Genomic DNA, 27,814 nt, shown 5'->3' with positions numbered 1-27,814 from the left:
TCGCTGAGCCGGAAGCACACCCCCCGGTTATAAATCCGGGGGCTCTCTCCGTCTCCCCGTCTCATCTGCTCGTTGCTCGTCGGTCTTCTTCCTACCTACGGACAGCCGGTCTCACCTTGTTGCTCTCGTTTTTTTCTTGATGTTTCCTTGAGGCGACGTTGCCATCGACCTGACGTTTTGAAAGTTTATTATGATAAAAATGAGAGCTTTTCGTGGCATGAATTTTCTCTCTTTTGTTTTCCCACTTTGTTTAGGAGAAGCCGTGTGGGCTTGTTTGGGTTCTACCGGTCGCCTGTGCAACCTTTTTTCTGATGAAAAGTACATTGCAGCATCTTACAATAAATTTAGTTTGACACCTGTGTTTTTCCTCCTCCTCTTGTTTTTCGATAGTGACATTACATAGGGTGAGGTTTCTTGCTTATTTTTTCGGTTCACGTGCAACTTTGTTGCTCGGTGCCCGAACCAGCCGTCTCCTCTTTCCCGTCCGATAGGATCTGTTCTAGCGGACTGTTGTGCGGCTTTGCCTGTAATTAATTGCTTTATCATATTTATCATAAGTAAAAGGTAGGGGAGATGTTGTTTCGACGACCGTCTTGAATCATTAGAATGTTTGATGATGATGATGATGATGATGATGATTTAATTATGCTTGTGATCTATCTTGTTGTTTGTTGGCTTTGCTCATATTGCTTTCTTTTGCTTCTACAGTCTGTGGCTGCTGTCACCACCAAAATGTTACTATCTAGGATTGCCAAGACTGCATTCAGCCAGTCGTCTCAGGCCGCCAGAATAGCCGCCGGAAACCACTACATGGGGATGCTCCGCAAGGGCTTTCCCGCTGCTCCAACCTACCACACTTGGCTTCGGGACGTTATCGCCAGCGGTAACGGCGACCGCTCGTCTCTGCTCCGCCCAGCTGATGTCTTCAGAGTCAACAGCAGAGGAATCGGCCACACCCCGCATTTCCAATATCCTTCAGCCGAAGCAGTTCAGGATGATTTGTACTCGGGGGCTGATGACGCAAGGGTCCCAGGATTGGAGCCTACGAAAGCCGGCGAGAAACCGAGGGTGGTGGTTCTTGGCACTGGATGGGCTGGCTGCCGCTTCCTTAAAGGACTGGACACGAAGCTCTATGACATCGTGTGCATATCTCCGAGGAACCATATGGTTTTCACTCCCCTGCTTGCTTCCACCTGCGTTGGGACCCTGGAATTCCGCTCCGTAGCTGAGCCTGTCAACCGGATCCAATCTGCTCTCTCCGGAGCCCCTAATTCCTACTTCTACCTGGCGTCTTGTACAGGAATCGACACCCACAAGCACCAAGTAGGAAACATCTAATTAGCAGGGACAGTTTTTATTTGTTGCCTTGCTATCGAGCTCATCCGATCGTTGGGTCTTGCAGGTGTGCTGTGAATCCGTTTCAGGCGCTGGCCTACCTGATGAGCCGTACCACTTCAAGGTTGCTTACGACAAGCTGGTCATTGCGGCTGGTGCGGATCCTCTAACTTTCAATATCAAAGGAGTAAAAGAACACGCGATGTTTCTCCGTGAAGTACAACATGCTCAAGAAATACGAAGAAAGCTTCTTTTGAACCTCATGCTCTCGGAAGCTCCAGGTAAGGAATACGAGGTGCTGTGATTTGTCTTCTTCCCGCAGAATCAATCACAAGGGAGAACCTTCGGCTTATAATAATAATAATAATTATTATTATTATTTGAATGCCAATTACTAAAAAAAGTTGGCTTTCTGTACTGATCGAAGAAACTTAGTACTCGATTGTTATGTGAAACGACAGGCATATCAGAAGAAGAGAAGAAGCGGCTCCTACACTGTGTTGTCATCGGAGGAGGCCCTACTGGAGTAGAGTTCAGCGGGGAGCTGAGTGACTTCATTATGAGAGATGTACGCCAAAGGTTTTCTCACGTGAAGGATTATATTCAAGTTACTCTTATAGAGGTACCTTGCAATCTTCGGCGTCTTGTAAATTTACATGCTAGGCAGGAGCTCGTGATGGTGCCCGCTAGCTGATATATATATATTTTTTGTTTCCTTTGTGGGGGTTGTTTGAGCAGGCAAGTGAAATACTATCATCGTTCGACGTCGGATTGAGGCAATATGCAACGAATCACTTGACAAAGGTAATATGTTCATGATTTCGATGAATGCTGCTAGGTAGGTAGAAATTTGAAGACCGATCGATCGAGCTTTTCCTTGTGCAACAGTCGGGAGTTCGCCTTGTGCGAGGCGTTGTGAAAGAGGTGCTTCCGGAGAAGATTCTTCTGAGCGATGGAACTTGTGTGCCGTACGGTCTGCTCGTCTGGTCCACCGGAGTTGGGCCCTCCGAGTTTGTCAAATCACTTGACCTTCCCAAGTCTCCGGGTGGAAGGTGAGATGAACTCCATACATTAGATTCGCCACGCTCTTCTTTGCTGTCAGCGTGTATAGGCTTCACATTATACATAACGCATGGACAATCTCTGTGCAGGATTGGTGTTGACGAGTGGCTTCGTGTTCCCTCCGTGGAGGATGTTTTTGCACTCGGGGACTGTGCAGGTTTCCTGGAGCAAACGGGAAGGCCAGTTCTTCCTGCTCTGGCTCAGGTCAGCTTCCTTGGCTTACTCTTTGCACCACACACTAGACCTTGTGGTGATGTAGCAACGCTCGATTATAAGTGGTTCAAGATCGTTGAAACAACTCTCAGCCCTCGGACCTCATGCGTCCTGCAAACTGCAGGTTGCTGAGAGGGAAGGCAAATATCTGGCTAATTTGTTCAATCAGATGGGCAAGCAAAATGGTGGCAGGGCGCACTGTGCCAAAGACATTCCTCTGGGGGATCCCTTCGTGTACAGGCACCTAGGAAGCATGGCGTCTGTCGGGCGCTACAAAGCATTAGTGGATCTAAGGCAGAGCAAGGTGCTTTTATTCATGCCGCCGCCATCTTGATACGCCATGAAAGAAGCTGTATGACGCTCAAGTTTCTCTCTTGACATTGTTCCACAGGATGCAAAGGGCATTTCCATGGCTGGGTTCGTCAGCTGGTTTATTTGGCGTTCCGCCTACCTGACTCGTGTGGTAAGCTGGAGGAACAGGTTCTACGTCGCAGTCAACTGGGCTACCACTCTTGTATTCGGTAGGGATAACTCCAGAATAGGTTGACTTGAGGCTGGTATCGGAGGCGGAAAGGCATGCCCTCGACTAGACTCGACCCGACTCGACTCGACTCTCCTTTTTCCGGTAGAGCATATATCTTCAGTGTCGTCGCCGCTATGTTGCTGCCTTATGATGATGATTCACCACTCCCAGTATCCGCTGTTTTCTCTTTAGTTAGGGTCGTCGTCGTCTAGTGATGCCCCACGACATACATATTTATATATTCGTTTATGAATGGTGCCCATTTGTTGATGATTCCTTACAAACCGTGTGGTCTTAGTGGTGATTCTTTACAACCGTGTGGTCTTAGGTTTCGGAGTCCTCTCCTCTATCAAAACTTTCATCCAAAAGATGGTATAATGGATCGTAAAACCCAAACTCTATACATATCATCTAATAACTAGGTAGGTTGATTATGCCAATCATGAGGCTTGGACGATCAACCCTTTTTTTTCAATTCAAAGTGTCGGCAGAAAATTCAACAACAAAAAAAAAAAATGATAACCAGCAAGTCGAACATTAAACAACTGTAGCTTTCGAATGCTGTAATTTTGTCGACAGCACTCGAGACATTTAGCGCAGTGGCTACCGCTGCCGACAAATGGCACGTTCCCTGTGTCGAGGAGTCACATAATTCATGGTTGATCCTAAATAAGAACAACCCACAGGACAAAAACTAAATAGGACGGACCGATGGCTTTGGCCACTTTCACTTTCTCCGTATGTCTTCTTCCCTTCACACGACGCGACTGACGCGCCTATGGAATCCAATGATGGCGATGACGTGAGGCTCGCGAGAAGGGAACCAAAAACAACAAGGATGCGATGTCACGACCTTAGCTGGAATTACTCAAGGCGTGAGACACCCTTGCTGCCAAAGACGCGAACTTAGCTCACGTTGCCTAAGTCGCGAGTTACCCTTGTGGCAAAGACGCGAATTTAGCTTGCGTTGCCTAAGTCGCGTTTCGCCCTTGCGATATTGTAACAAGGATCAGCCCACTTTGTAACCTCTCGCAGGTCCCGAAGGACCTGTAAAAGAAAAAGATGGTTAGTTCGAAAGAACGAGCAACGGACAAGTCCCGAAGTCTCGCGAAAAGGGGAAGCTTTACAAGCAATTCGACGAACACCTTGTGTGCACAAGAGAAAAGAGAGAGAGGGAGAAAAACAAGGCTTTCAAGGATGAACGAACAGCTGCAAGCCCACAAACAGCCGCTCACCTGGTCCCGGGCGCGAAGACAAGTTCCCGTAAAGGTCACGTGCGAACTTGCGAAAGAGAGTTCAACGCCCGGTATATAACCGAAGCCCCATCCAGCACTATGCCACCCGGGTGGTTCTAGGGGTTTGAGATGGCTGACATTTTGGTGAGCGGAGGTAGTTCTCCGCTACCCTCCCGCGGCATGCGAAAACGGAGCTGTTTTGGGTTGTTTTAGGGTTGTTTTGCTCGGTTCGGTGAGCGGTCGCTTTGTAATGCTGCAGCTTGTTCGAACTTACATATTTACAAGCAAAATGACCCAAAATCAAGAGAAAACACGCTGTCAAGCAGCTGTACATGCAGGTGTGGGCGACGAACGGTTCGTTGAACGGAGTTGTTGCGGGTGCGCGACGACCGTTCGTGACATTCTCCCCCACTTAAACTGTTGACGCCCTCGTCGACGCTTGTTGGTAGTTGTTGATGACTTCTTCTTCATGTCGCAGGGCGTCTTTAGGCTCCCAACTAGCTTCAGTTCGGGGAAGCTTTCGCCACTTCACTAAGTACTCTGTTTGCTCAGCTCCGTTAGGTAGCTTTATCTTGCGATCCACCAGAATGGTTTCCACTCGCTTCTCGTAGGAGGCTGTGATGGGAGGTAGCCGAGTTGGAATACTTCGGGAAGCATCTTGCGGATCCGAGTGGTAAGCTTTTAGGTTGCTGGCGTGAAGAACGTTGTGAATTTTGAACCACGCCGACAGCTACAACTTGTAAGAGATGTTGCCTACCCTGCTGATAATTGGGAAGGGCCCTTCATACTTGCGCACCAATCCTTTGTGGACTCTGTTCCTAAAGAATTGGAGTGATGCTGGTTGGAGCTTTACCAACACCAAATCGCCAACTTTGAACTCTTGCGGTCGCCTTCCCAAGTCGGCCCACTTCTTCATCCTTTTTGCCGCCTTCTCCAAGTAAGCTCGCGCAATATCTGCATTTCGATGCCACTCTTTTGCGAAATGATAGGCAGATAGACTACTCCCAGTATACCCAATTGCCATGGTGTGCGGAGTCGACGGTTGTTGTCCTGTGATAATTTCGAAGGGGCTCTTGTTGGATGCAGAGCTCCGTTGCAAGTTGTAGGCGAATTGGGCAATGTCCAACAGCTTCACCCAATCTCGTTGATTGGCACTCACGTAGTGCCAGAGATATTGCTCCAAGAGCGAGTTTATTCTTTCAGTCTGGCTATCCGTCTAGGGGTGGAGGCTTGTAGAGAAGTATAACTTTGACCCCAACAATTTGAATAGCTTGGTCCAGAATCGTCCCAGGAACCGAGTGTCTCGATCACTAATGATATTGTGCGGGACTCCCCAATACTTCACTACATCCTTCATCATCAGCCTGGCCGCTTCTTCTGCTGAACAGTGTAGGGGAGTAGCGATGAAAGTTGCATACTTTGAAAACCGATCGACCACCACGAGTATCGATCCGAGTCCCCCTACAGGTGGCAAGCTTGATATGAAGTCCAAAGAAATGCTCTCCCACGGCCTTTCTGGTATGGGCAACGGCTCCAAAAGTCCCACCGGCTTCCGCTGCTCCACCTTGTCTTGTTGGCAAGTAAGACAGGTTCGAACATATTCCTCCACATCAATCCCCATTTTCGGCCAGTAGAAGGCCCTCTCCACGAGAGCCAACGTTCTGTGAATGCCTGGGTGTCCAGCCCAAAGGGAATCGTGACACTCTTTTAAGAGCTCACGCCTTAAATTGTCCACTCGGGGAACATAAACCCTCTTCCCTTTTGTATAAACAAGTCCCTCCTTGATCCAAAATCGTCGTGCCTTGCCTTCTTTGATGAGCTGCATCAGGATAACTGCCTGGGGATCACTATACAGCCCATCCCTGATTCGAGAAAGAAAGTTGGAGAGCAACTGACTTGCTTGGCCTCTGCCCTCCAGTTGTACGACATTCACACTTTCCACCTTCCGACTTAGTGCATCGGCCACGACGTTCGCCTTCCCGGGCTTGTACTCCATTGCCATATCGAATTCAGCCAGGAAGTCCTGCCATCGCGCCTGCTTTGGGGAGAGCTTCTTCTGAGTTTGGAAATAGCTCAGGGCGATGTTGTCTGTCCTCAGCACAAATCGCGACCCGAGGAGGTAGTGTCGCCAAACTCGCAGACAGTGGATCACTACTGTCATCTCCTTCTCATGCACTGGATACCGCCGCTCGGTCTCGTTGAGTTTGCGGCTCTCGTAGGCCACCGGATGACCCTCCTGCATGAGTACTCCCCCAATAGCGAAGTCCGAAGCATCTACATGGACTTCAAAGGGCTCTCCATAATTCGGCAATTTGAGCACTGGTTCTTCCAGAACAGCAGCCTTCAGATCTTCGAATGCTATCTCACATTTGTCTGACCACTTCCAAGGCTGCTCCTTCTTCAGCAACTCTGTTAGTAGGGTTGCCCGCTTCGAATATCCCGCTATGAAGCGTCGATAGTAATTGACGAAACCAAGGAAGGATCTTAACTCTGGCACCTTCTTTGGAGTTCGCCATTTCGCAACTGCTTGCACCTTTGACTTATCCATTCGAATGGAGCCATCACCGATTCGATGCCCTAAGAATAAGATCTCAGTTTGAGCAAAGTAGCATTTCTCCCTTTTCACGAACAAAGTGTTCTCTCTGAGAACCTTGAAAATCATTCGAAGGTGCTTGACGTGCTCCTCGAGCGTTTGGTAGTAGACGACGATATCATCCAGGTAGACGACCACGAACTTATCCAAATACTCCTTGAATAGCTGGTTCATGAGAGTACAGAATATGACCAGAGCGTTGGTTAAGCCGAAAGGCATCACCAAGAACTCAAACGCTCCATACCTTGTCACACAGGTAGTCTTCGCTTCGTCGCCTTCAGCAATGCGCACCTGCCAGTACCCCGACCGAAGGTTGAGTTTTGAGAAATACTTAGCCTTGCCCAATTGGTCGAACAAGTCCGCGATGAGCGGGATGGGATACTTGTTCTTCACTGTTACTTTGTTGAGGGCTCGGTAGTCGATGTATAATCGGAGGCTCCCATCTTGTTTCTTCTGGAAGAGAACTGGAGCTCCGAAAGGTGCTTTAGAGCTGCGGATGAGACCACCGCTTAGCAGTTCACCTAACTGCTTCCTGAGTTCTGCCAACTCTGGCGGGGGCATGCGGTAGGGTGGTCTCGCTGGAGGCTTCACTCCTGGCTCCAGCTCGATACTGTGATCCACGCCTTTGCGTGGTGGAAGATTCTTCGGCAACTCGGGTGGCATAACATCTTTGAACTCTTTTAGGACGTTCACCACCACAGCAGGTTCTTGAATAGCCTCCTCGTTGAGTGGCTCTAGCTTCATAGCAGCCACGAATGTCAACTCGCCTTTTCGCACCCCTTTCTTCAATTGTAATGCCGAAATGTGTTGGGGCTCCTTAGTTCCTCTCCGAGAGACGGGAACCACGCAGGGGTCATCGCCTCCCATCATACATAGGGAGTTCAAGAACGACATCGGCACCAACTTCTCCACGTGCATAAACTCCATTCCAAGAATCACTTGGAAGTCGTCCAGTGGTATGACCATCATGTTGGTGTTTCCGCTCCAAGTCCCGATTTTGATGGGAACTCCCTTTGCCAACCCGGAGATTCGCCTGGCCTCCGAGTTCACCGCTTTCATTCGGCTTGGGCTCTTCTCTAAGATCAACCCAAGTCGTTGTGCTTCACGATCGGCTATGAAGTTGTGGGTAGCGCCCGTGTCCACCATTGCACGGGTCGTTTGGTCATTTAGCTTGATGTCCACATACATTAGCTCACTACTTCCTGTTTTTTGTGCCTTTGTCTTCATGTTCTCCCCCACTTGACCCCGCATACCGTTCAACAAATGCATTTCTCCCATTCGGGGTCCTTGCGACTCCTCGTCGTCGCTGCTGGATTCAGAACTGCTTGAAATAAGAGCAACAGCTTTGCCCTTGTCCGATCGAGGGGGGGGGGTGGATGGAAGCCGTTAAAGCATTGAGTGCCTGTTTTTGTGGGCACTCCCTTACCATGTGCGGTCCTCCGCACAAGAAGCATCCTCTAGGTTTTGAGGCCTTGCCTTTCGAGTTTGGCCCTTTGTGGGAGCTCTTCTTCTTTTGTTCGCCCCCGAGCTCCTTCCCTCAAGAATGTTTTGGAGGGCGATTGCCTGAAGATTGTTTCCTTCTTGCTAGGTCTTCAGAGGAAACAAAGTCGGTGAGCCTTTCTGCAGCCGCAATTGACCCGACCACGTCGGTAACATTCCTTCCATTTAGCTCCTGTTGAGCCCACGATTTCAAACCATTAAGGAAGCTGAACAACTTGTCTTTATCGGACATGTCCTGTATGTCCAGCATTAGAGTAGAAAATTGTTTCACATAGTCTCGGATGGTGGTACTTTGGCGGAGTTGTCTCAACTTCCTTCTTTCAACGAACTTCGTGTTCTCCGGTAGGAACTGAGTTCTCAACTCCCACTTCAAGTCCTCCCATGTGTCGACTCGACACCGACCTTGTTGGATCTCCTCCCAACGAGTTCGCCACCAAAGTTTCGCATCTCCGTTTAGATACATTGTTGCTATAGAAACTTTGGTATCTTCAGAATCGGGCCTCATAGCTCGGAAGTATTGCTCCATGTCGAACAGAAAATTCTCGAGCTCTTTGGCATCTCTGGCCCCTCCATATCCATGAGGCTCAGGTGCCCTTAGATTTTGTGGCGGTGCAACGCGGGTGTTGCTTCCTCCCGCATTTAGTGTTCTTGTGAGCATGGCCACCTTTGCCGTGAGTTCCGCCACAACATCCTATAAGTGTTGCATGGAGTTTTTGGTGTCGTCAGACAGTCGGTCGACTAGGGCCTTGACCTTGTCAATCCTGGACTCCGCTTCCTCTTGCGAGCTCTCTACCCCGACAAGCCTTCGTTGGCCATGGTAGAGTTCCTCCATGCTCGCTTCAAGAACATCCAGGCGGGTTTCCGCCATTGTGAGTCTCTCCTTGTGACTCTTTTTCCTAGTTAGCGCACTAGATTGCGCTTCCTCCGCTCGCGGAGAGTAGCCAACTTCTCGCTCATCCTGTTCGCTACCGCGCTCCTCTTGAGCGGCTCCAGCAGCATGAGAGCGAGTGTGCACATGCAGCCCACCTGCGGTTGCTTGGGGCAAGGGTCCGGCTTGCCCCGTCTTGCTTGATCCGCCACGATGCTTTGCCATGGCAAAGTTGCGAAGTTCGTTCGCTATTCGCTCGAAGTGCTTTCCCGCTCTGATACCACAATGTCACGACCTTAGCTGGAATTGCCTAAGGCGTGAGGCACCCTTGCGGCCAAAGACGCGAACTTAGGCGTTACCTAAATCGCGCTTCGCCCTTGCGATATTGCTCTGCAAGGATCAGCCCACTTTGTAACCTCTCGCAGGTCCCGAAGGACCTGTAAAAGAGAAAGATGGTTAGTTCGAAAGAACGAGCAACAGACAAGTCCCGAAGTCTCGCGAAAAGGAGAAGCTTTACAAGCAATTCAACGAACACCTTGTGTTCATAAGAGAAAAGAGAGAGAGGGAGAAAAATAAGACTTTCAAGGATGAACGAACAGCTGCAAGCCCACAAACAGCTGCTCACCTGGTCCCGGGCGTGAAGACAAGTTCCCGTAAAGGTCACGTGCGAACTTGCGAAAGAGAGTTCAACGCCCGGTATATAACCGAAGCCCCATCCAGCCCTGTGCACCCGGGTGGTTCTAGGGGTCTAAGATGGCTGATATTTTGGTGAGCGGAGGCAGTTCTCCGCTACCCTCCTGCGGCACGTAAAAACAGAGCTGTTTTGAGCTGTTTTGCTCGGTTCGGTGAGCGGTCGCTTTGTAATGCTGCAGCTTGTTCGAACTTACATATTTACAAGCAAAATGACCCAAAACCAAGAGAAAACACGCTGTCAAGCAGCTGTACATGCAGGTGTGGGCGACGAACGGTTCGTTGAACGGAGTTGTTGCGGGTGCGCGACGACCGTTCGTGACAACGAGGCGAGAAGGGAACCAAAAACACGTGATGCCAGCGACTGAAGTAGAGCCGGTGGGATATCAACTTTGTTTTTGTTTTTTGTTTTTTTTGTTTTTTCCCACTCGATTATGTTTCACTATTAATTAATAAAAATATCCACCCTAATTCTTTTTAATCAGATGGGGTTCCTAACTAGAATTACCAATGTCATTTCTTTTCTTTTTTTTCATAACTTATCCATTCTAGACTATGGTTTTAATTGTTGTCCTCTTTTGTTCTCCCCATTTATCTATCTAGTGATACCCTCCCTCCCTTTGTCTAATGTATCTTATGATCAAGAAGCACAAAATCTAGTAAAGGCAACGTGACGGAGTGTTGGAGACATCAATCTAATCTATTCCATAGCGAAGCTTTCCGTCTTTTAACTTTTGACATTTGTTCAAATATAGTCATTGAATTTCTATCCTTGTTCCTTAGTCTTTATCATAAAATCTTTCCTACAAGAGTTTTGGAATCACTACTTATCACTATCTCAAATTCGACATAAAATATCCATAAAATTTATCCAAATAATTAATGTATTAGTGCTTATATTTGACTTTTACGATAAAGATTTTGGTGGATTGGAGAAATTTATCATTGCTACACTTGAAAATGAATTGATTTACAGCCAAATATAGATTCAACATGAAAACATCCAAGATTTGAAATAAGAAACCCCTAAAATAATTAAAAAATGATGGAGCATGTATTTGTATTATATTTTACTTCTTTGGATAAGCATTTTCGATGATTTGAAGAAACTTCATGTTGTTACACTCCAAAATAAGTTAAAATACTCTCGATTATAAATTTAACCTTAAAATGTATTAAATCCAACATTAAATACCCATAAAATCATCCTAAAATGAAAAAAATAGATAGGATATTGGTATCATATATTACTCAAATGACAAAAGTTTTAACTACTTTAGAGAACTTTATTTTGTTATAATAAAAAAATGAACTAAACTATTCTTGACTGCTGATTCTACCTAAGGGAGTGTAAAATTCGACAAAATATTCATAAAGCTATCCTAAAATGTAAAAGTCACTGTAAGGAATATTAGTATCGTATTTGACTCTCATGGTGAAACATTTTGGTAGCTTTAAGAAACTCTATTTTGTTACACTTGAAAATAGACTAAAATACAATAATGATTCAACTTGAAAATATATTAAAATGGACATAAAATATCCATATAATCATCCTAAAATGGAAATAACATTTAAGTATTATATTTGACTCCAAAGTTTGGTTGGAGTAGCTTCATCTTATTACACTCAGCAACAGACAAAAATACACTCAACTATATATTCTTGCTGAAAACATGTAAAATTCGACATAAGATACCTCTCTCTTAAATCATCACCAAATAATAAAACCACTAAAAATAGTATTAGTATCATATTTGACTCCTATAATGAAAGTTTATAGTGGTTTAGAGAAACTTCATGTCATTACTAAAAATAAAAATTAAACTACACTTGACTATAAATTCTACCTAAAATAACACCAGATTTCAGGTAAAAAAAAAACGTATAAAATCATCCTAAAATAATTATAAAAAAAAGCATATTAGTATCATATTTGACTCATATTGTTTATGGTGAAAGTTTCAGGTGGTTGAGAGATACCATAAAGCTTTAACTATGTAATATCATAAATTTAAAATTATTCACATCACAATCATCTTTCAATATATTAAACAAACATAATATATATATATATATATATATTTATATATAGTGATTTCGTTGTTTTTATATTTTTTATGTGATCTTAAAAAAATTTTAAGCCTACTTGTAAGAACAATCGAGTATCACACCGTTCATTTATGATATAAATATTAAATTTTTATGATATAAATATTGATTTTTTAGATGATTATAGAGATTTTTAAATCGAATTTGAACAGATTGACACTTTGTAAAACAATGTAATAGTATATAAAAATAATGTAATAATCTTTAAAGTCAGTCAAAAGGCATATATGTAAGCAGAAAAAGAAAAGGCATGGACATGAAGATTTATATTTTAGGGTAACCGCAATGCATTTTAAACCGTCCCCATACTTTTTGACCCAAAGACAAAAGAATCCTCTCTCCCTCTTCTTGGGACTATAACGAGGATCTCATTCTTCTGTTGCGTCGTCCCTTCACATGTCGAAAAGAGAAACGGGAGAGAGGATGACGCTGTGAGGGAACTTGCATTGTCTTCACGGTAGAAACACCAAAAAAAAATCCAAGGTTCCTCCCTGTCAGATACGCCAAGATCTAAAAGTTCATCCGTAACTGCTGTTCTTGCTGCTGGAGGAGATGCCAGCTTAGCTGTAGGATGGGCTGCTGCTTCAGTAGTAGTATCACCAAAAAGGAAGAGTCTCTCGCTAAGGGGAAGCCGGCTGCGGCTTCTGCCACAGTCCATCGCAACCCGGTGGTGCAGAGGGATTCACGGCCGCCAGAGACCGAAGCAAAGGAGACGGTGAAAGAAGTCCTCTTGGAGACGTCCAGGCCGCGGTCGACCCCGCCATTACCAACCACCAGGACGAGCGCATGTGAAGATGCCAACTCCAAGGAGGTCGAGATAATCGAAAAGGGTTACGCCACTGGTGTTCCTCTCAACGGCATTGCTCCCCTCTCGATCGACAGCAGCAACGGCTGTGACTCCATATCCGAGGACGCATCTGAGGCCTGGAGCGTCAGCGCGAAGAGCGAGACCCTCTCGGCCTCCGCCACCAAGGCGGAGAGGCGACGAGGAGCTGTGGCAGAGGCAGGGATGAGGGCGACGAGGGAGGAGCGCTCGCCGGCGAAGTACCAAAGGAAGCGCTCCGTCTCTGGAGATTTCGCTTGCAGGAGGGACCGGAGCGTTGCCGTCGGCTGCGGCAGCGGGAGATCCTCATTCTCGCCTGCGGGAAGAAGGTCGGAGTACGCCGCCGTCGCCCGGACGAACTCCGCCAGAGAGTTTTCGAGCAGCCGAGCTTCCAGACCCGGGGCCACACGAGACCTGGGGGAGAGATCCGGCAGGCGGTCGGTGTCCCCGGTTATGAAGCGGGCGGCGGAGCTTGGGCAGAGAGGGGGACAATGCAGGGCGCCGGGAGCGTCTGCGGTGAGGGCAAACGGGACGAAGCAGCAGATGCCTGGGGACGAGGGAGAAAAGAAGTTATGCGTAAAAGACGAGGGCATAGTGGGCGGCGAGGCCGCGGGATCTGCAGGGGAAGCGAAGGAGTCGCTGGAGAACCCCCTCGTCTCCCTGGAGTGCTTCATCTTCCTCTAACTTTTATTATTAATTTTGTTTCTTTTTGAAATGGTGATATTCTGGTTTTAGCATAAGAATTCTAATCCTTAATGCTAGTTAGCTTCGTGAGTTTGATGAAAGGAAAAGAATGTCTCGCAGGCAGCCAACGTATAAAGAGGGGATTTATTTATTTTTAATACAGGAGCTAGCAATTCCTTGCATGCCAAATCGAACTGCAACCATGCTGACGAAGAGAGGGAGGGAGACGAAGACGACAACACTTGGAGAAGGGACGTCAGCGAACCTAACGTGAACATGTATGTACATGTGACTTTGTTACGTCGTATGTCGCCGCTCACCACTGTCATTCATTCCCTTGAATACACGACACGGTACATACATACAATTAATTCCCCTTGACGATGGAGGAGCCCCAAAGCTAGCGATGGCCACTGCGGTTGTTGGGTTTTGACACCGCAGGACCACTTGGGTTTATCCGCGAGTCGAGTTTCGATGAGCGAATAAAAGACGAAAGCGACGTGACTTGCTCTCTCGGAATCCAAAGAAAGCAAAGGCGGAAGACGAGGCGGCGGCTTGCGGTTGCCTACTACCTTCGAGGGAGAGCTACTTTTGAGGAGACTGTGTGATATAAGGGGTGGTGGACGTTGGATCGAAAAAGTTTGAGGGCAGCGTGCTGCTGCCACACGGTACGTACCTCCATGGCTACGGGGGTGGCGTGTCGACGGGCGCCAACGCAACGGCGTGTCTTTCCCGTTCCGATAAAGTCATGTTCGAGTAGACACACCAACTGCCATCCTTCAGACTACCCAATTGGGGTTAGCGGAACTCCGTCCGAAGAGACCCTTGCTGGGTTCACAACGTCATGATGAGAATTGTCTTCAAACATAGCAGCCAACAATTCTTAATTCACTTGATCTAAAATAGAAATGACGAGATATAAGCTTAACATGAATCACTGGTAGAAGAAAAAAACAAAAAGGGTCACCATCAGATCAATGGTTTTCTGGTTGATCTTACTTTCCATTATTAGGACGAGGCAGACATGTGCAAACATGAGAACCCTACAAGCATTCTCAGCAACCACATTTTAATTTTCCACACTGATAAATTGTGACTGCATTTTAATGTCCATGGTAGTAATAGGCTTATAATACATACATATAAACCATTTTTTATTTCAACACTAACCGAGAGCATGGTCAGATTTAATATTGACCCCATGGATAAACATAACTTGGGTCCTCCTTGCTGATTGCTCTTCCTAATTCCCCATTTAATTCGTGTTAACACAATATCCTTTTCTTGAGACCCTTTCAACTGACACTATATATATATATATATATATATAGCTCAATTATGCAATTACCTTTAAACACACATCTGTAGAATTTACATTATCTAAACATGGATAATAAAAAATCTTTAAAAAAAAAAATCAAACCACTTCTTAGAAGCTTAACGTTCAGTTCCCTAACAAAGGATTGCACTCATTTACGCACGAAACTGGAAGGCCAAACAAAGGAAATTCATCTGGAACCAATTAATTTCTCATGGAAAAAGCTTAAACAAATTCATTGGACAGACTGAAACAAGGGCAATGAGCTAACAACTGTTTCAAAGTATCCAAGTAGAACCCATAAAAACTTACCTTAAGAAAGCTACCTCTCTATTACAGTGAGCAACAGGGGCAACATACTTGATTGAAGCCAAAGAAAAGAACTATACAGACACCGGCAATGCCTATCTAACCACAGCAACGAGTTCTATAACAAGATGAGACACTGCCAGATAGCAGAACGACCCTCAGATGGAACCAAGTTCAACTTGAATTTGATGTTCACTAGCCTAAATTTGAGGGAGATCCACTAATTGAGTATTGTTGATGAGAAGGCCATGGGATCCGCTCAGGTCGGCAGGGAACAGGAGCAGGATGTGCAATGAAGGTGGGCACGCTATGCCCGGGCATCAGCACTGATACCTCCTTTGAATAGATCGACATCTGATCAAGAAAGAGAACATAAATAACAGTGATAGAAAGCAAGTACCAGTCAGTAACTATCTTAAACAGATAGATGGATTTGGTTACTAAATTCTTTCATCTGAGCATCTGTTGCCCACTAGTTATGATATTATTATTACTGAATTAAAACTTTTACATAACTATGTCCTCCTAAATTTAACCAAAATTATAAGCAGGGAACTAATAAATAGCTTTCTATAAAGTGGTTCCTATTTTGTATATCATGGGTGACAATCAGATGCTACGTAGCTTTCTCTTATTTACACATGGTAGACATGATACTTTGATGCAAAAGAAGGTATGTCTTTTATAAGTAGAGCGACCTCCAAGGATTAGACTGCCTAAATTGCAGGAATTGCTTTTATAAAATTACAGCATCTATGCTAAAACCTAATTCTGTATCAGAGGATATAAAGTGAATCATATAGGAAGCACAACAGTGTTGAAAATTTTAAAAACTAAAACCAGAGAGACTAAACAGCATCAATATATCATACTCATATACATATACACTTATATATATGAAACTACCAGTTCTGGTCTGTTATCTATACTTAAATGCAAAGAAATCTGAATCAATGAAGCCTCTCTCACTGAAGTCAAAGAAGTCTCTTTTAAACTCACCTGCTTCCTAATTTAATTGTTACTGTTTGTGTTTCAAATAGATCTTACACTAGTTCAAAGTCTCCCAGCTAATGTGCTGCAAGAGGGCTCATCATTCATATAATTTTTAGATATACTAGTAAGCTGAAAATGATTTTTCATATTGATAATGATACTTTTATGTAACCATGTTCAACAGAACTGGGAATTCAAAAATAACTCATTGTTCAATTTCATCTTCGCAGATACTGTACTGATTAGGTTAATAATGGAAGACAGAATAACCACTATGTTGTTATGATAACACAAAAGTTGACAAAAAAAGATCCGCAAACAACCCAGGCGTACTGAAATATAATTAGTCCCTAGAGTTTCTCCAGAGTGTGTTGGGGAAATTGTTGGGTGTACACTTGAGTAGAGGGTTAAATGAATAACCTCACCATTATGATCACGTGAAATAGTAAGTGGGTATATGACATGAGAGTCCATGAGGCTTATGATTTTGGGTTTGGTGATGCCTGAATGTATCCTTTACAAGTAGGCTGACTGGGAACCAGTTCTCTCCTCAACATGTGATCTCAAAATCTGTGGTTTAATTATGGCAGACAAGTAATGGAATTGATGATAGATAGTGACAGACTCCTATACATATGGTGATTAAGCCGACCGACGCTGTTGGTTCTGAGCAGCTGACTAGCTTTAAGAGACAAATAAGCAGTTGATTGTCTAGCTTGATACCGACTCAATGTTTAGATGGTTGAGTTGTGGATTGGCACCATGCACTTTCGAGGAATGCATAATTGGGTTATCATTGCATGTGGGATTGACTCGAACAAGGTCACACAGGGGGTGTTATTATCAAGGTCAAGGTTCTACTCTCTAGAATGGTCCATACTGAGTGGTATTTACCAGCCCAATTGGGAACTGGGTTACAAGCTGACCTTTTTTCAGGTGGTTCAGATCTTGTATAGGGGTTACCGCATGATAACCCTCTAAAACTAGGTCTTTTATTTAGGGTTAAAACCTCTCTCTCTCTCTCTCTCTCTCTCTCTCGCACATGTGCACTCACCTCACCTCTTCACACCATACACGCTTGCCCTTGGCCATCACTGTAGCCCAACTACTTCTTGTGCCGAATGTCGTTGCTATTGGCTTGCCATGTACTCCTCTCCTCTTCTTCCTCCTTGATCTCCGCCTTTACCTCCATTTCCTACTCTTCTCCTTTTCCTCCTTTTGGTGCTATATGTGCACCAACGGACAATAAATTGGTATATCGGTGCATACAGGACCTATACTGGACCATCAAGGGACCTATATGAGTCTAGCATCCAAGATTTAGAACCATGACCAAGGTATCATAATTGAATGGGGAAGTGTTGATATTCATTAGCGAGCAGATGGTCTAAGCAAATGGACTTGTATAGGATAGACATGAGATGGTAAAAAGCATCTGATTTATGAGAGCACGACTTATTCTTTTAAGCTTTCCAGATAGTATACCTCACGTATGTATTTCTTTACCACCAGGCTGATTGGGATCCAGTTCTGCCCCTAACATAATCAACCTACATTCTAGGATTTGTAGATAATTGCAGAAAGGTATGTTCTGGATTTAAAATACTAGGATTAATAGTATTTGCTTACAAAAGACTAAGTGGGTAGAGGAAAAATCTAAAGAGATTGGTAGTACTCGATTTAAAATTTTATATACTAAGAAAGTTAAAATTTAAGAACAATGTTGAAGACGCAAAAAGATTTGACGATAGAATAATAGTCCTAAAATTTATGAAAAGACATAATGATTTGAATGTCATTAGTGCTTATGCCCCTTAAGTCGGATTAGATGATCAAATCAAAAGAGAATTTTGGGAAAGCTTAGATTATTCCTCTCTATCATTCAAGGAAATATCTATAACCAAAAAACTTATAATTAGAGAAAATTTGAATAGTCATATAGAGAAAATGGTGAATATAGAAGGGTGCATGGCGGCTTTAGTTATGGGAGAGAAATGAAGATGATGGTGTAGTCAAATAAATTTTTTTCTCACTAGAAAGATAGATAAAGTTATTTGTAAGAATTGTAAAGTTATACCTGGCGAAAGTTTAGTAAATCAACATAAGTTGATAGTACTAGATATTTATTATAGAAAATGAAAAAAGAAAAATGGTTAGTATGATAAGATATAAAGCTTATGATAATTTTTATAATAAACAAGATACTAAAGATGGTAAAAAAGATACATATCAAACTGCTAAAGCTAGGGAAGAAAGTATACAGATTTAGATAATATTAGAAGCATTAAAAACGAAGATAAAAAAATATTTGTTAATGATAACAAGATTAAGGAAATACGAAGAAATTATTTTTATAAATTATTTAATGAATATTTCACATAGGACTAAGATTTAATGATAAATAATAGTGATAGATTTAATAATCATATATTTGTTCATTAAATTAGAACTAGTAAAATAAAAGACGTAATAAAAAATATGAAAATAACTAAGAGTATGAGACTTAATGGGATCTCTATTGAGGTCTAGAAAAACTTAGGGGACAAGGGAGTAACTTGGTTAACTAACTTATTTACCAATATCATAATATTTAGAAAGATCATGAATGGAGAAAGAGGTTTTTAGTACCAATTTACAAGAATAAAAGTGACATACAAAAATGTTTAATTTATAGAGAAATTAAAATCATGAGTCAGACCATAAAACTTTAGGAAAAAGTTATCGAAAATAAAATAGACTTGAAATAAATATCTCTGAAAATCAATTTGATTTTATTCTTGAAAGATCAATCATAGAAGTTATTTATTTATTAAGACAATTAATGAAAAAGTATAGGGAGAAGAAGAAAGATTTGCATATGCTTTTTATTGACTTAGAGAAAAGCTATAATAAAGTTCCTAGAGATTTATTATGGTAGGTTTCAGAAAAAAAAGATATATCTACTAATTATATTGATGTTATTAAAGATATATATGATAATGTAGCTACTAGTGTTAGAACTATAAAGAGTGTGTCTAGTGAGTTTCCAATTAGCATACGATTACATCAAGGATCTGTATTAAGTCCCTATTTTTTCATATTAATAATGGATGAACTTACCAATCACTTATATGATAAACCTCCCTAGTATATATTATTTGTTGATGATATTATCTTAATTAATGAGAGACCAAGTGAAATTAATTATAAACTTGAACTATAGAGAAAATTTTAGATACTAAAGGTTTTAAATTATAGACTAAAACTGAATATATGAGATGCAATTTTAGTAATTCTAGTAATAGACAGAATAATATAGTTAAGTTTGATAGACAAGAAATTCCTTGAAATAAAGACTCTAGGTATCTTAAACAAATTATTCAACAAGATGAAAAGATCGATGAAGATATAATTCATTATACAAAAACATGATGGTTAAAATAGCGAGAGGCGTCATGAGTCTTGTGTGATTATCAAATATCTTTGATATTAAAAAAAATTTCATAAAACAATTATGAAACCAACAATACTTTATAAATTTGAGCATTGGGTAGTTAAGAAGCAACATATATATAAAGTTTGTGTTGCTGAGATGAGAATGTTAATATATGGAGTTACTAGGAAAGATAGAAAAAAAATATTTTTATTCGTGAACAACTAGGTATCGCTTCAATAAAGAATAAGATGAGAGAAAATTGTTTAAGATGGTATGAGTATGTGTTTAGAAGACCTCCGGATGTGGTAGTTAGAAGAGATGAAATGATTAATGTTAGTGATACGAGGAAAGATAAAGGAATACCTAAAAAGACTTTAATAAGAACTATAAATAAATATTAAAGTATTTTGAACTTAACTAAACATATGACTTTTTACATATCTCAATAGCAGCAAAAGATCTATGTAATCGATCCCAAATAGTTGGGACTTACGGGTTTGTTGTTGTTATTGGCAAAAAGGTATATTCTAATTTTACACAAGCTCCTTTTTATTTATTCAACCTCTGACACTATTTTCTCTCATCTGAATAAACATTCCCATATAACATTTTAGAGAAATTATGGCATTGAAAATAACATGATGAATAACTGCTTATATTTATCTTCTAGATACACTGTAAGATGGACTATGATTCCTTGCTCTAGCTGCTAGTCTAATAGGATAATTACATTATCATGGCAATCACACTTCAACAGTATCGAAAAAATGATCAAAGATATAAAACCAGCACAACATAAAATCAAACACAAAGTATTAATGAAAATTAAAATATAGGTCTATAGTTTGCATGATTTATCTTGTTACATTCCAGTTCTTTTTTTCTTTTACCTGAAACATCCCAGAATAAGCTGATAAGGATATAATATACATATCCAGGTTAAACAAACTATATAAAATGCACAAATAGGCATTCAAAATTGCTAATAATGATGCATCTCACAATAGTATTTACACCAACATGCACTCATATTGTATCCTTTTGGGCAATGCATAAATCCTGAGTGCATAAATATTCTTGGATAGAATCGAGTCCCAACCAGACATAGTTTAGCTAGGATGTATCTTTTGTTTAAGATAAAGGAAAGCTTTCAATCTTTAGTGAGCACCAAGGATTCATATTTTGACTGTACTGGTTGGTCTAGAATGATTAATGATAAGTTCCTTATATACCTTGTATGCCAGGCCTAGATAGGATGGTGCATCCCAGTTAAAAGAAAACATAGCAGATGCACTAAACCAAGCTTTCAAAACTGTTGAGTTTAAACTTCTATACATCTTCTGGATTTCATCATGGATAAACAATAAAAGGCCTTTGGCGAGAAACAGCGTCTGAGTTTATTTATCATAGATCAGGAACTCAGTCTCCATATCTCAAGTTGTTTGTCATCACACTAAAGAGTTATTCATGCTTTTGACAAGATTACTACTCCAAACAAAGAAGCAATACCTCATATGTTGCTAAATAATAAAGAATAAACTTTTGCCTTCCGAATATATTATTTCCATAAAACCACCATTACCCATTGTGAAACAGCTAACCAATTTCTTTAGTTATATAAGTATCACAATTCCTTCGAAATGAATATACTCATAAGGAGCTCATGTATGTCATCATATCTATCATAAGTATTAGAACCTACAACTTGATTTAGTGGGACAATGATGAGCTGGTCATGATTCTTGCAATTAAATTTATATTGAGGCTAATCATCATGAAGTTGCTGCAATTGAATTGGAAGCCCTGGAAGAGATGAAAGGCCTTAAATAGGAGAACATGAGGAGCTGCACAAGTGTATGATTGGGCTTTCATCCATGCCGCTTTTAGATAGAGACATGATTGCAATGCAATATAAAAAATTCCAGCCAGTGTTTTTTTGTCCTAGGCAATCCAATCCCAATTCCAGTTGCATGTTTTTAGTCTTCGAATGTCTAGGCAAGGTCATTGTTCATGTTAATTTATCTCTGCCATGATACATAACCAACTTGAGTAGATTGACTCAGATTAGCCATAAAATATTTCATTTCATCCATGATGCATTTCTCAAACTCGAATTGTACTCTCACCGACCCATCTTGAACAAAATAAGGCTTGCATCAAGATACTAATGGAGCAAAAGGTTGGCAAGAGCTTGCTTGCTCTAAAACTGTTACCAAGAGGTGTATGGTCAAAGTTCACCGAAATTTCCTAACTTTTCTCTTTTTTTAAAACATTGCCACGGACAAGAAAAAACACAACGATTCATCGCCTACTACATTCATGTTAAGGCCTCTTCACAGATTACAAAAGCATAGATCCGATTAAAATGAATTTATTAAACAAGTGAAATGTTATATTTGGCATCATAATGAAATGGAAAATTAGCAGTGTTTGAAAATTAAGAGCAATGCTTGTACCTTGTTTCTTTTATTCCTTGGATTTAGGGTCTAAAGTTTGAATGAAGCAAATTGTTTTCAGCCAAGAGCCACCCAAAAACCCAAATAGTTTTGTTAGATTCTGCTAGTTGTGATTGCATTTGACCCAGTTCCAATAAGTTTGACAAATCTAAGGGGTTTTGATGGTTGTGATACAGATCCAAATATAATTAAAAGAAGACTAATTTTGGATGAAATTGAATGGCTTAGGTTTATAATACCAGTATTTAGGCTGCAAACACATAATACTGGGACTTTAAACAGTTAACAATGTCACTTTTCTGTAAAAATCAGATCAAACATAACTTTCAGGTGAAAATCCTTGTGGTGATTGAGACCACACAACCCAATTTGCATAAGATAACATACAAATAATGATCCCAATGAATTATCACATAACTTTTTTGGTACAAATTAGCTTAAAACTAATTTTTATTCGATAGGTCACTTCTTTTATAGGAGGCATTGTGCAAGTGCCTCAGCCATGGAATGACTGGGGGACGATGGGGACTCCAGAGCACCTCTTTTTTAAACTTTGGACGCTATCAGATGACATTCTTGTCTCCTTACGGATGCCTGTTTCCTTGTCGATAGATGACAAATGGGTCATTTATTACTGCATATTCCTTTTTCTCAATTCCATTTGATATCAGAAACAGGACAATATATACAATCCGACGTGGTCCTGTACAAAGATAGTATATCTTGTTGAAAAATGATCAGCCGCTTTACAAGTGGTCCGTTGAAAATTCAGATTGTGGAAACATAAACCCTCTTATCTTTCGAACGTTTTCCGGAGTCTTGTCGACGAAGAGAGAAAACAAAGTCCAAACAAGGGTACAAGTTGTTAGAAGCGTTTAGAATTGTCCAGCGCAGTTATGAGTCATGACAAAAGCCCATTTGAGCCAAACCAATCATTAAAGGTTGAAGACGGAGTAAAAAAGAAAAAAGAAGATGAGATCCGGAGAAAGCTAAACGAACTTAGGCCGAGTTGTGTGACCAGTAGTAGATCAAAAGGAAGGGGCATAATTTCATTATCTATCCACAACGAATAAGGATTGGAGGGCGTAACTCATGAGGGTTAAACATAACAGCAGCAGCAAAAGTAGGTTGTTAGCATGATATGGTGCATTGGTGCGCTAATCAGCATAAATCTCAAATTAGTCCGTACCTTGGGCGAAGGATAATCGAGCTTGCCAGCGAATCCCTGGGGTTGCGCCTCCAGATCCGCGGACAAGAGCGTCCCCCTCTGGAAAGCCGAGACAGGCACTCCTCCGCCGCGCTGGCCGTTGTCGGAAGAAAAGAGGAGAGGGGACCTGGGGCGGAGGAAGCGCTCAAAGATGGCCATGGCAAGGAACATGGAGATGAGGATGGCGGTGGCCACGAAACCAAATGAGACGGCGTTGACGGAGTCGTCGAAGTGCCGCCACCTCTCCTCTCCTCTCAGAGCCGCCACGTTCAGCGGCGCCATCGTCGGGCCCCCGCTCTCGCCCATCCCTCCCTCTGGCGTGCTCACTCCCCACCCACTGCTACGGAATTTCTTAGCACCGTACCTCCGTCATTCCGCTTCCTCTCTCCTCGTCCTCCACCACCAGCACTGCCACCTCCTCACTTCGTGGCCTTGTGATGAACGGGGAAACTCAAAATGGCCTTCCGTAGGGCATCACATTCCTGGGCGCGGAGGAGAAGCAGACAGGAGGGAAACGGTGGAGACAATGACGCCTGACGACGACGACGACGATGACTAGCTGCTCTTTTATCTCTCGGACGCTCGCGGAGAAGGCCTGATCTGTCTTTGTATCCGCTTGGTTAAAAAAGACTGACAGTGGGGTCTCTCACTCTCGGGGCTCTCAGCTTTTGTTTTCTACTCCCGAAACGGAGTGAGAGGAAAGGAAAGAAGCGGCAGCGTATACGTGGAGAAGCGGCAGGGCTCCAGATTCGACGGTATCCTTGGCGACGAAGCCGGATGCGATCACATGACGGAGCCGCATGTGATCGACGGCATCCTCGGCTTCGATTTTAGGATCGTTGTTTTGATTTTAGAATCATCGATTTTTTATTTTTAAAATTTTAGAATTAAAAACGAATCGATTAAATTTTAATTCTGGAACTGAACCAGAATCATTAGTTTTAATCCCCGATTTCGATTCTTGATTCAGTCGATCGTAATCAAATATTTTTTAAACTTAATTTATAATATCATTTTTTTTATTTTTAAAATTTTTAAATATTAATGTATATCCATAATAACTTAATAAGTCAAAATATGTAATGACAATTATGATATAATTAAATTTTTTGATATAAAATTAAATAAAATTATAAATCACAATCATTATCATTTATCAATGACGGACGTTTCGATTCTCATAGTCCCTTTAGTTGATAGGTTGAATAAAGAGATCATTTTCTTCACAAATGATCTTTTGTTTTTATTTTATCGTCCCCTTGTTCGATCGTCCAAATATGGTTGAGTTTATTCTAATTCAAGAGGTTATGTTTGATCTGATTTCATTTCATATTTATCCTCTCGTGTTAAAGGTTTGCTTTAAGTTATCATCAATAATAGAGTAGCTAATATTTGTCTCGTGATTTTTGTTAAAAATTATAAATTTTATTGCATATCACACCTTAATACTATCACCAAATTTAAAATGGAGTTGTTAGATGCATATCAAGCTTGGAGTTCGACTATTCCCTTGATTTTTTTTTTTTTTTTTAACTTTGTACTAATAGTTTTTTCTCTCAAAGATTTTACTCTTGCTAATTTGATTAATCGATCCAAAAGCAGTATTTGTTAATGCATTTTTAAAACCAATAAAAAAAATTTAAAAATAAATAATATATTTTTTTTTTCTAAAATTATTTTTATTATTCTATAAATATTATTGGTTGTATATGCCATTCGAAAATTATTTTCTAAAGTGATTTTGTCCGGTTGCATTTTTAGGCATAGGCTCCCTAATTGCGAGGGGCAAAGCCTAAGCCTGCGGGTCTGCAGATCAGCAGTTCTCTTTATTTGTTATATCGAAGCGTAAACAACTATAAAAGGGATTCTTCCTCGTCCCCGATGCTCACGTGCTCCAGAAACAACATGGGAATCCGTGGGGATGCAAAGGAATAACCAACGCTCATACAACTTGAAACGAGGCCATGCCGAACCAAAGCCGACTAGGTGCGTTGGGTACGGCAGGCTGGGTCCACGGGCTACGCATGGGCTGCCGTGGAAGCGGTGGACACCCCAGGATGACTGATCAACCACCACATGGGTCTGTAGGCGAGGCCAGCGAGGCGAGATGCGTCGGAGAGGACAGTGGGCCAGGGTAGACACTTGTCCGGCGGGACTTCAAAGCGGGGGTACGAACTAAAAACATTGAGAGGTGAGGTGAGGTGAGGGCGGGGGTTTGCCACCGACACGTCAGGCACCGATGTCGGCCCAATCGGCGTAAGTTGGAAACGGTCGGGTTCGCATTGCATTCTCTACACTCTTTCGCCAAAAGAGGGACATCGGACGGACGGACGGTAATTGTGATGTGAGGAGCGCCCAATCCTGATGCGGGTCACGTCGGATAACATTGTTTCCATCCAGTTGGATGGGTTACTACGACACTTGCGTTCGCGGAGGCATGGAGCCGTGAAACAAGCATATATACCCTTAGATAATACGATTAAGTAGTACCTATCGTCTGTCATTGATTGTTTCATACACCATCTTGAAAAAGAGCAAAATATTAACAAGTGTAAAAGAGATGAGGCATAGTTATAGGGAAGCTTAAACAAAGCCTAGAGATGAGGAAACTTACATTTTTATCCGCCGGTACAGTCTCACCTTCACAAAGAACCACAAGGATATGAGTTATTGAATAAAAACTTCTACAACCTGTCCCTTCCCATTCTCGCATATATATATATATATATATATATATATATATATATATATATATATATATATATATATATATATATATATATATATATATATATATATATAGTTCAAATGACAATAATCATTTGAGAAATTTCATTACTGGCATATGAGAATACTGAATGCTAAAGTGACTTCATGAACTTACAGCTATTTAATTTCATTGCATCATATCGAAAAAAAACCACATTGTCTTTTGCATCAGGATATTTTCACGTCTTCATTCTTCGGCACTCTCTTCACGGGGTCACAAGTTCACGTAAACATAGAAGGCAGGTCGTTAGGTTGATAATAAAAAATATATAAAATAGAATGCACAAGAATAAAATAGGCCTGAGCACATCATGGAAATGGATTGTCACATTTCGAAATATTAATTTGCATTTGATGTCATTTTCATATAATCTTATTTTTTCAAAACTAATACTTTTAAACTTTGTGTGTACCAAGGGGTGTATTCACTAGTTGCTACTGCTATCAAGAACCGTAAGCTTTTGATTCCATGGGGATATCGAGGTTACGGAGGTCAACCGTCGATTGGGCAACAAGCCACAAGAGAGGACGATGCGCTGAAGAATCGGACGAAGCGCCAACCAATGACGTGCCGGGCAACAGAATGTCAATTCGTCTTGTAATAATTGTCTAGATCGGAGTCGAGTTTTTACTTGTGTGTGTAGGATTAACTATGATAACGATGAAGATATAAAGCGAAACAAAGTATCGGAGTCAAGCGCGAAGGATTTGTTGCGAGTTCGAGAGTTTGACGGAAGTCTGAAGGTTCGTCGGGAATGCTGCCGGAACTAGCCGAGAATAAGTAGGGAGCTTGCCGAAGGGTTTTTCGGAAGCTCGCCGAGCACAGGAAAACATGATATTTTCTTTCATCGACTGTGGAAAGAAGTCTGTCAGATCACCTTGTTGCAACGAGGTAACAGCTATTCAGTGCCTTCATCTTCTCATTGATTCTGTCTCTTCTTTTCTGCACAAGTTTGCACATGACACTGAGCTCTTCCATGGCTCGCTTCATCCTAGTAGTTCTTCATCAAGATCGTACAAGATCACTCTTTTCTGCATCGTCTTATATACCCTGCATGGAGTCATAATTAATTTAAGGATTAGATTTTGGCATTGAAAATCACAAGACAAGCTACAAACTGCATATATGATCCATAAAACTTCTCTTCCAGTGATAATAAAAGTAATGACTATGCTATAATGCAACTTAAATTATACTTGTTACTTGACCTCCAACTTTATAGTACTCTCTTAGAGCTGATCATAGTAATAAGAAAAGCATCATCCAGTTAATGTTTAACTTTGACAGTATATATTCGGACATAGTTAATGATTGTTCTCTATTTTTCTACGTGCTTCAACATTAAAAAGACCATCATTCAAACTGCTAGGTTGCTGGTTTTATGTGTAACTTCAAATTATTTTGACCAAAGTATTTCTAAGAGCTTAGACTACAAGATGACCCTATGCATGGAAATTCGAGGAAGCTACGCTTACCCAAAAGGACAGTGATGGGACTCCTAATTATAATCCGTTGGAAAGCTACACTTACCCTTAAATGCTCAGAGAATGATATTACCCCCACTAAATAAACGTAGAAATACCAGTCGATCATATCTTTGTTCCAAAAGGTTAAGCATGCTAAAGATATGTACGCCAAATACCACTGGCAGAAAATTATAATCGGAGGAATACCAAAAAGCAAATTCTAATCATTTGATACCAATCTC

The 27,814-nt window shown here is 41.7% G+C and overlaps 3 protein-coding genes across 3 annotated transcripts; 2 read left to right on the top strand and 1 right to left on the bottom strand.

The window, feature by feature from the left end:
* The first annotated feature begins 64 nt into the window (after nt 1–64).
* Nucleotides 65–3,417, top strand: LOC135679796 (internal alternative NAD(P)H-ubiquinone oxidoreductase A1, mitochondrial-like). Its single transcript, XM_065193776.1, has 9 exons — nt 65–108; nt 709–1,323; nt 1,403–1,616; nt 1,797–1,957; nt 2,074–2,139; nt 2,224–2,387; nt 2,487–2,601; nt 2,735–2,914; nt 3,002–3,417. Exons 2-9 carry the CDS (start codon nt 733–735, stop codon nt 3,155–3,157), a joined length of 1,647 nt encoding a protein of 548 aa, XP_065049848.1. The 5' UTR covers nt 65–108; nt 709–732; the 3' UTR covers nt 3,158–3,417.
* A 9,285-nt stretch (nt 3,418–12,702) lies between these two features.
* LOC135680078 (uncharacterized) lies at nt 12,703–13,638 on the top strand. The gene has a single exon (XM_065194069.1). It carries the CDS (start codon nt 12,703–12,705, stop codon nt 13,636–13,638), a length of 936 nt encoding a protein of 311 aa, XP_065050141.1.
* Nucleotides 13,639–15,204: 1,566 nt separating this feature from the next.
* LOC135678050 (uncharacterized) lies at nt 15,205–23,990 on the bottom strand. The gene is made up of 2 exons (XM_065190361.1): nt 23,319–23,990; nt 15,205–15,619 (listed from the first exon to the last, which is right to left on the bottom strand). The coding sequence occupies exons 1-2, from the start codon at nt 23,640–23,642 to the stop codon at nt 15,461–15,463; spliced, it is 483 nt and encodes a 160-aa protein (XP_065046433.1). The 5' UTR covers nt 23,643–23,990; the 3' UTR covers nt 15,205–15,460.
* Nucleotides 23,991–27,814: the final 3,824 nt, after the last annotated feature.

This window comes from Musa acuminata, chromosome BXJ1-7 (assembly GCF_036884655.1).
Source record: "Musa acuminata AAA Group cultivar baxijiao chromosome BXJ1-7, Cavendish_Baxijiao_AAA, whole genome shotgun sequence".
In the NCBI taxonomy this organism is placed as follows: domain Eukaryota; kingdom Viridiplantae; phylum Streptophyta; class Magnoliopsida; order Zingiberales; family Musaceae; genus Musa; species Musa acuminata.
The sequence above is the reverse complement of the archived record's forward strand: the minus strand, read 5'-3'. Positions and strand labels throughout refer to the sequence as shown.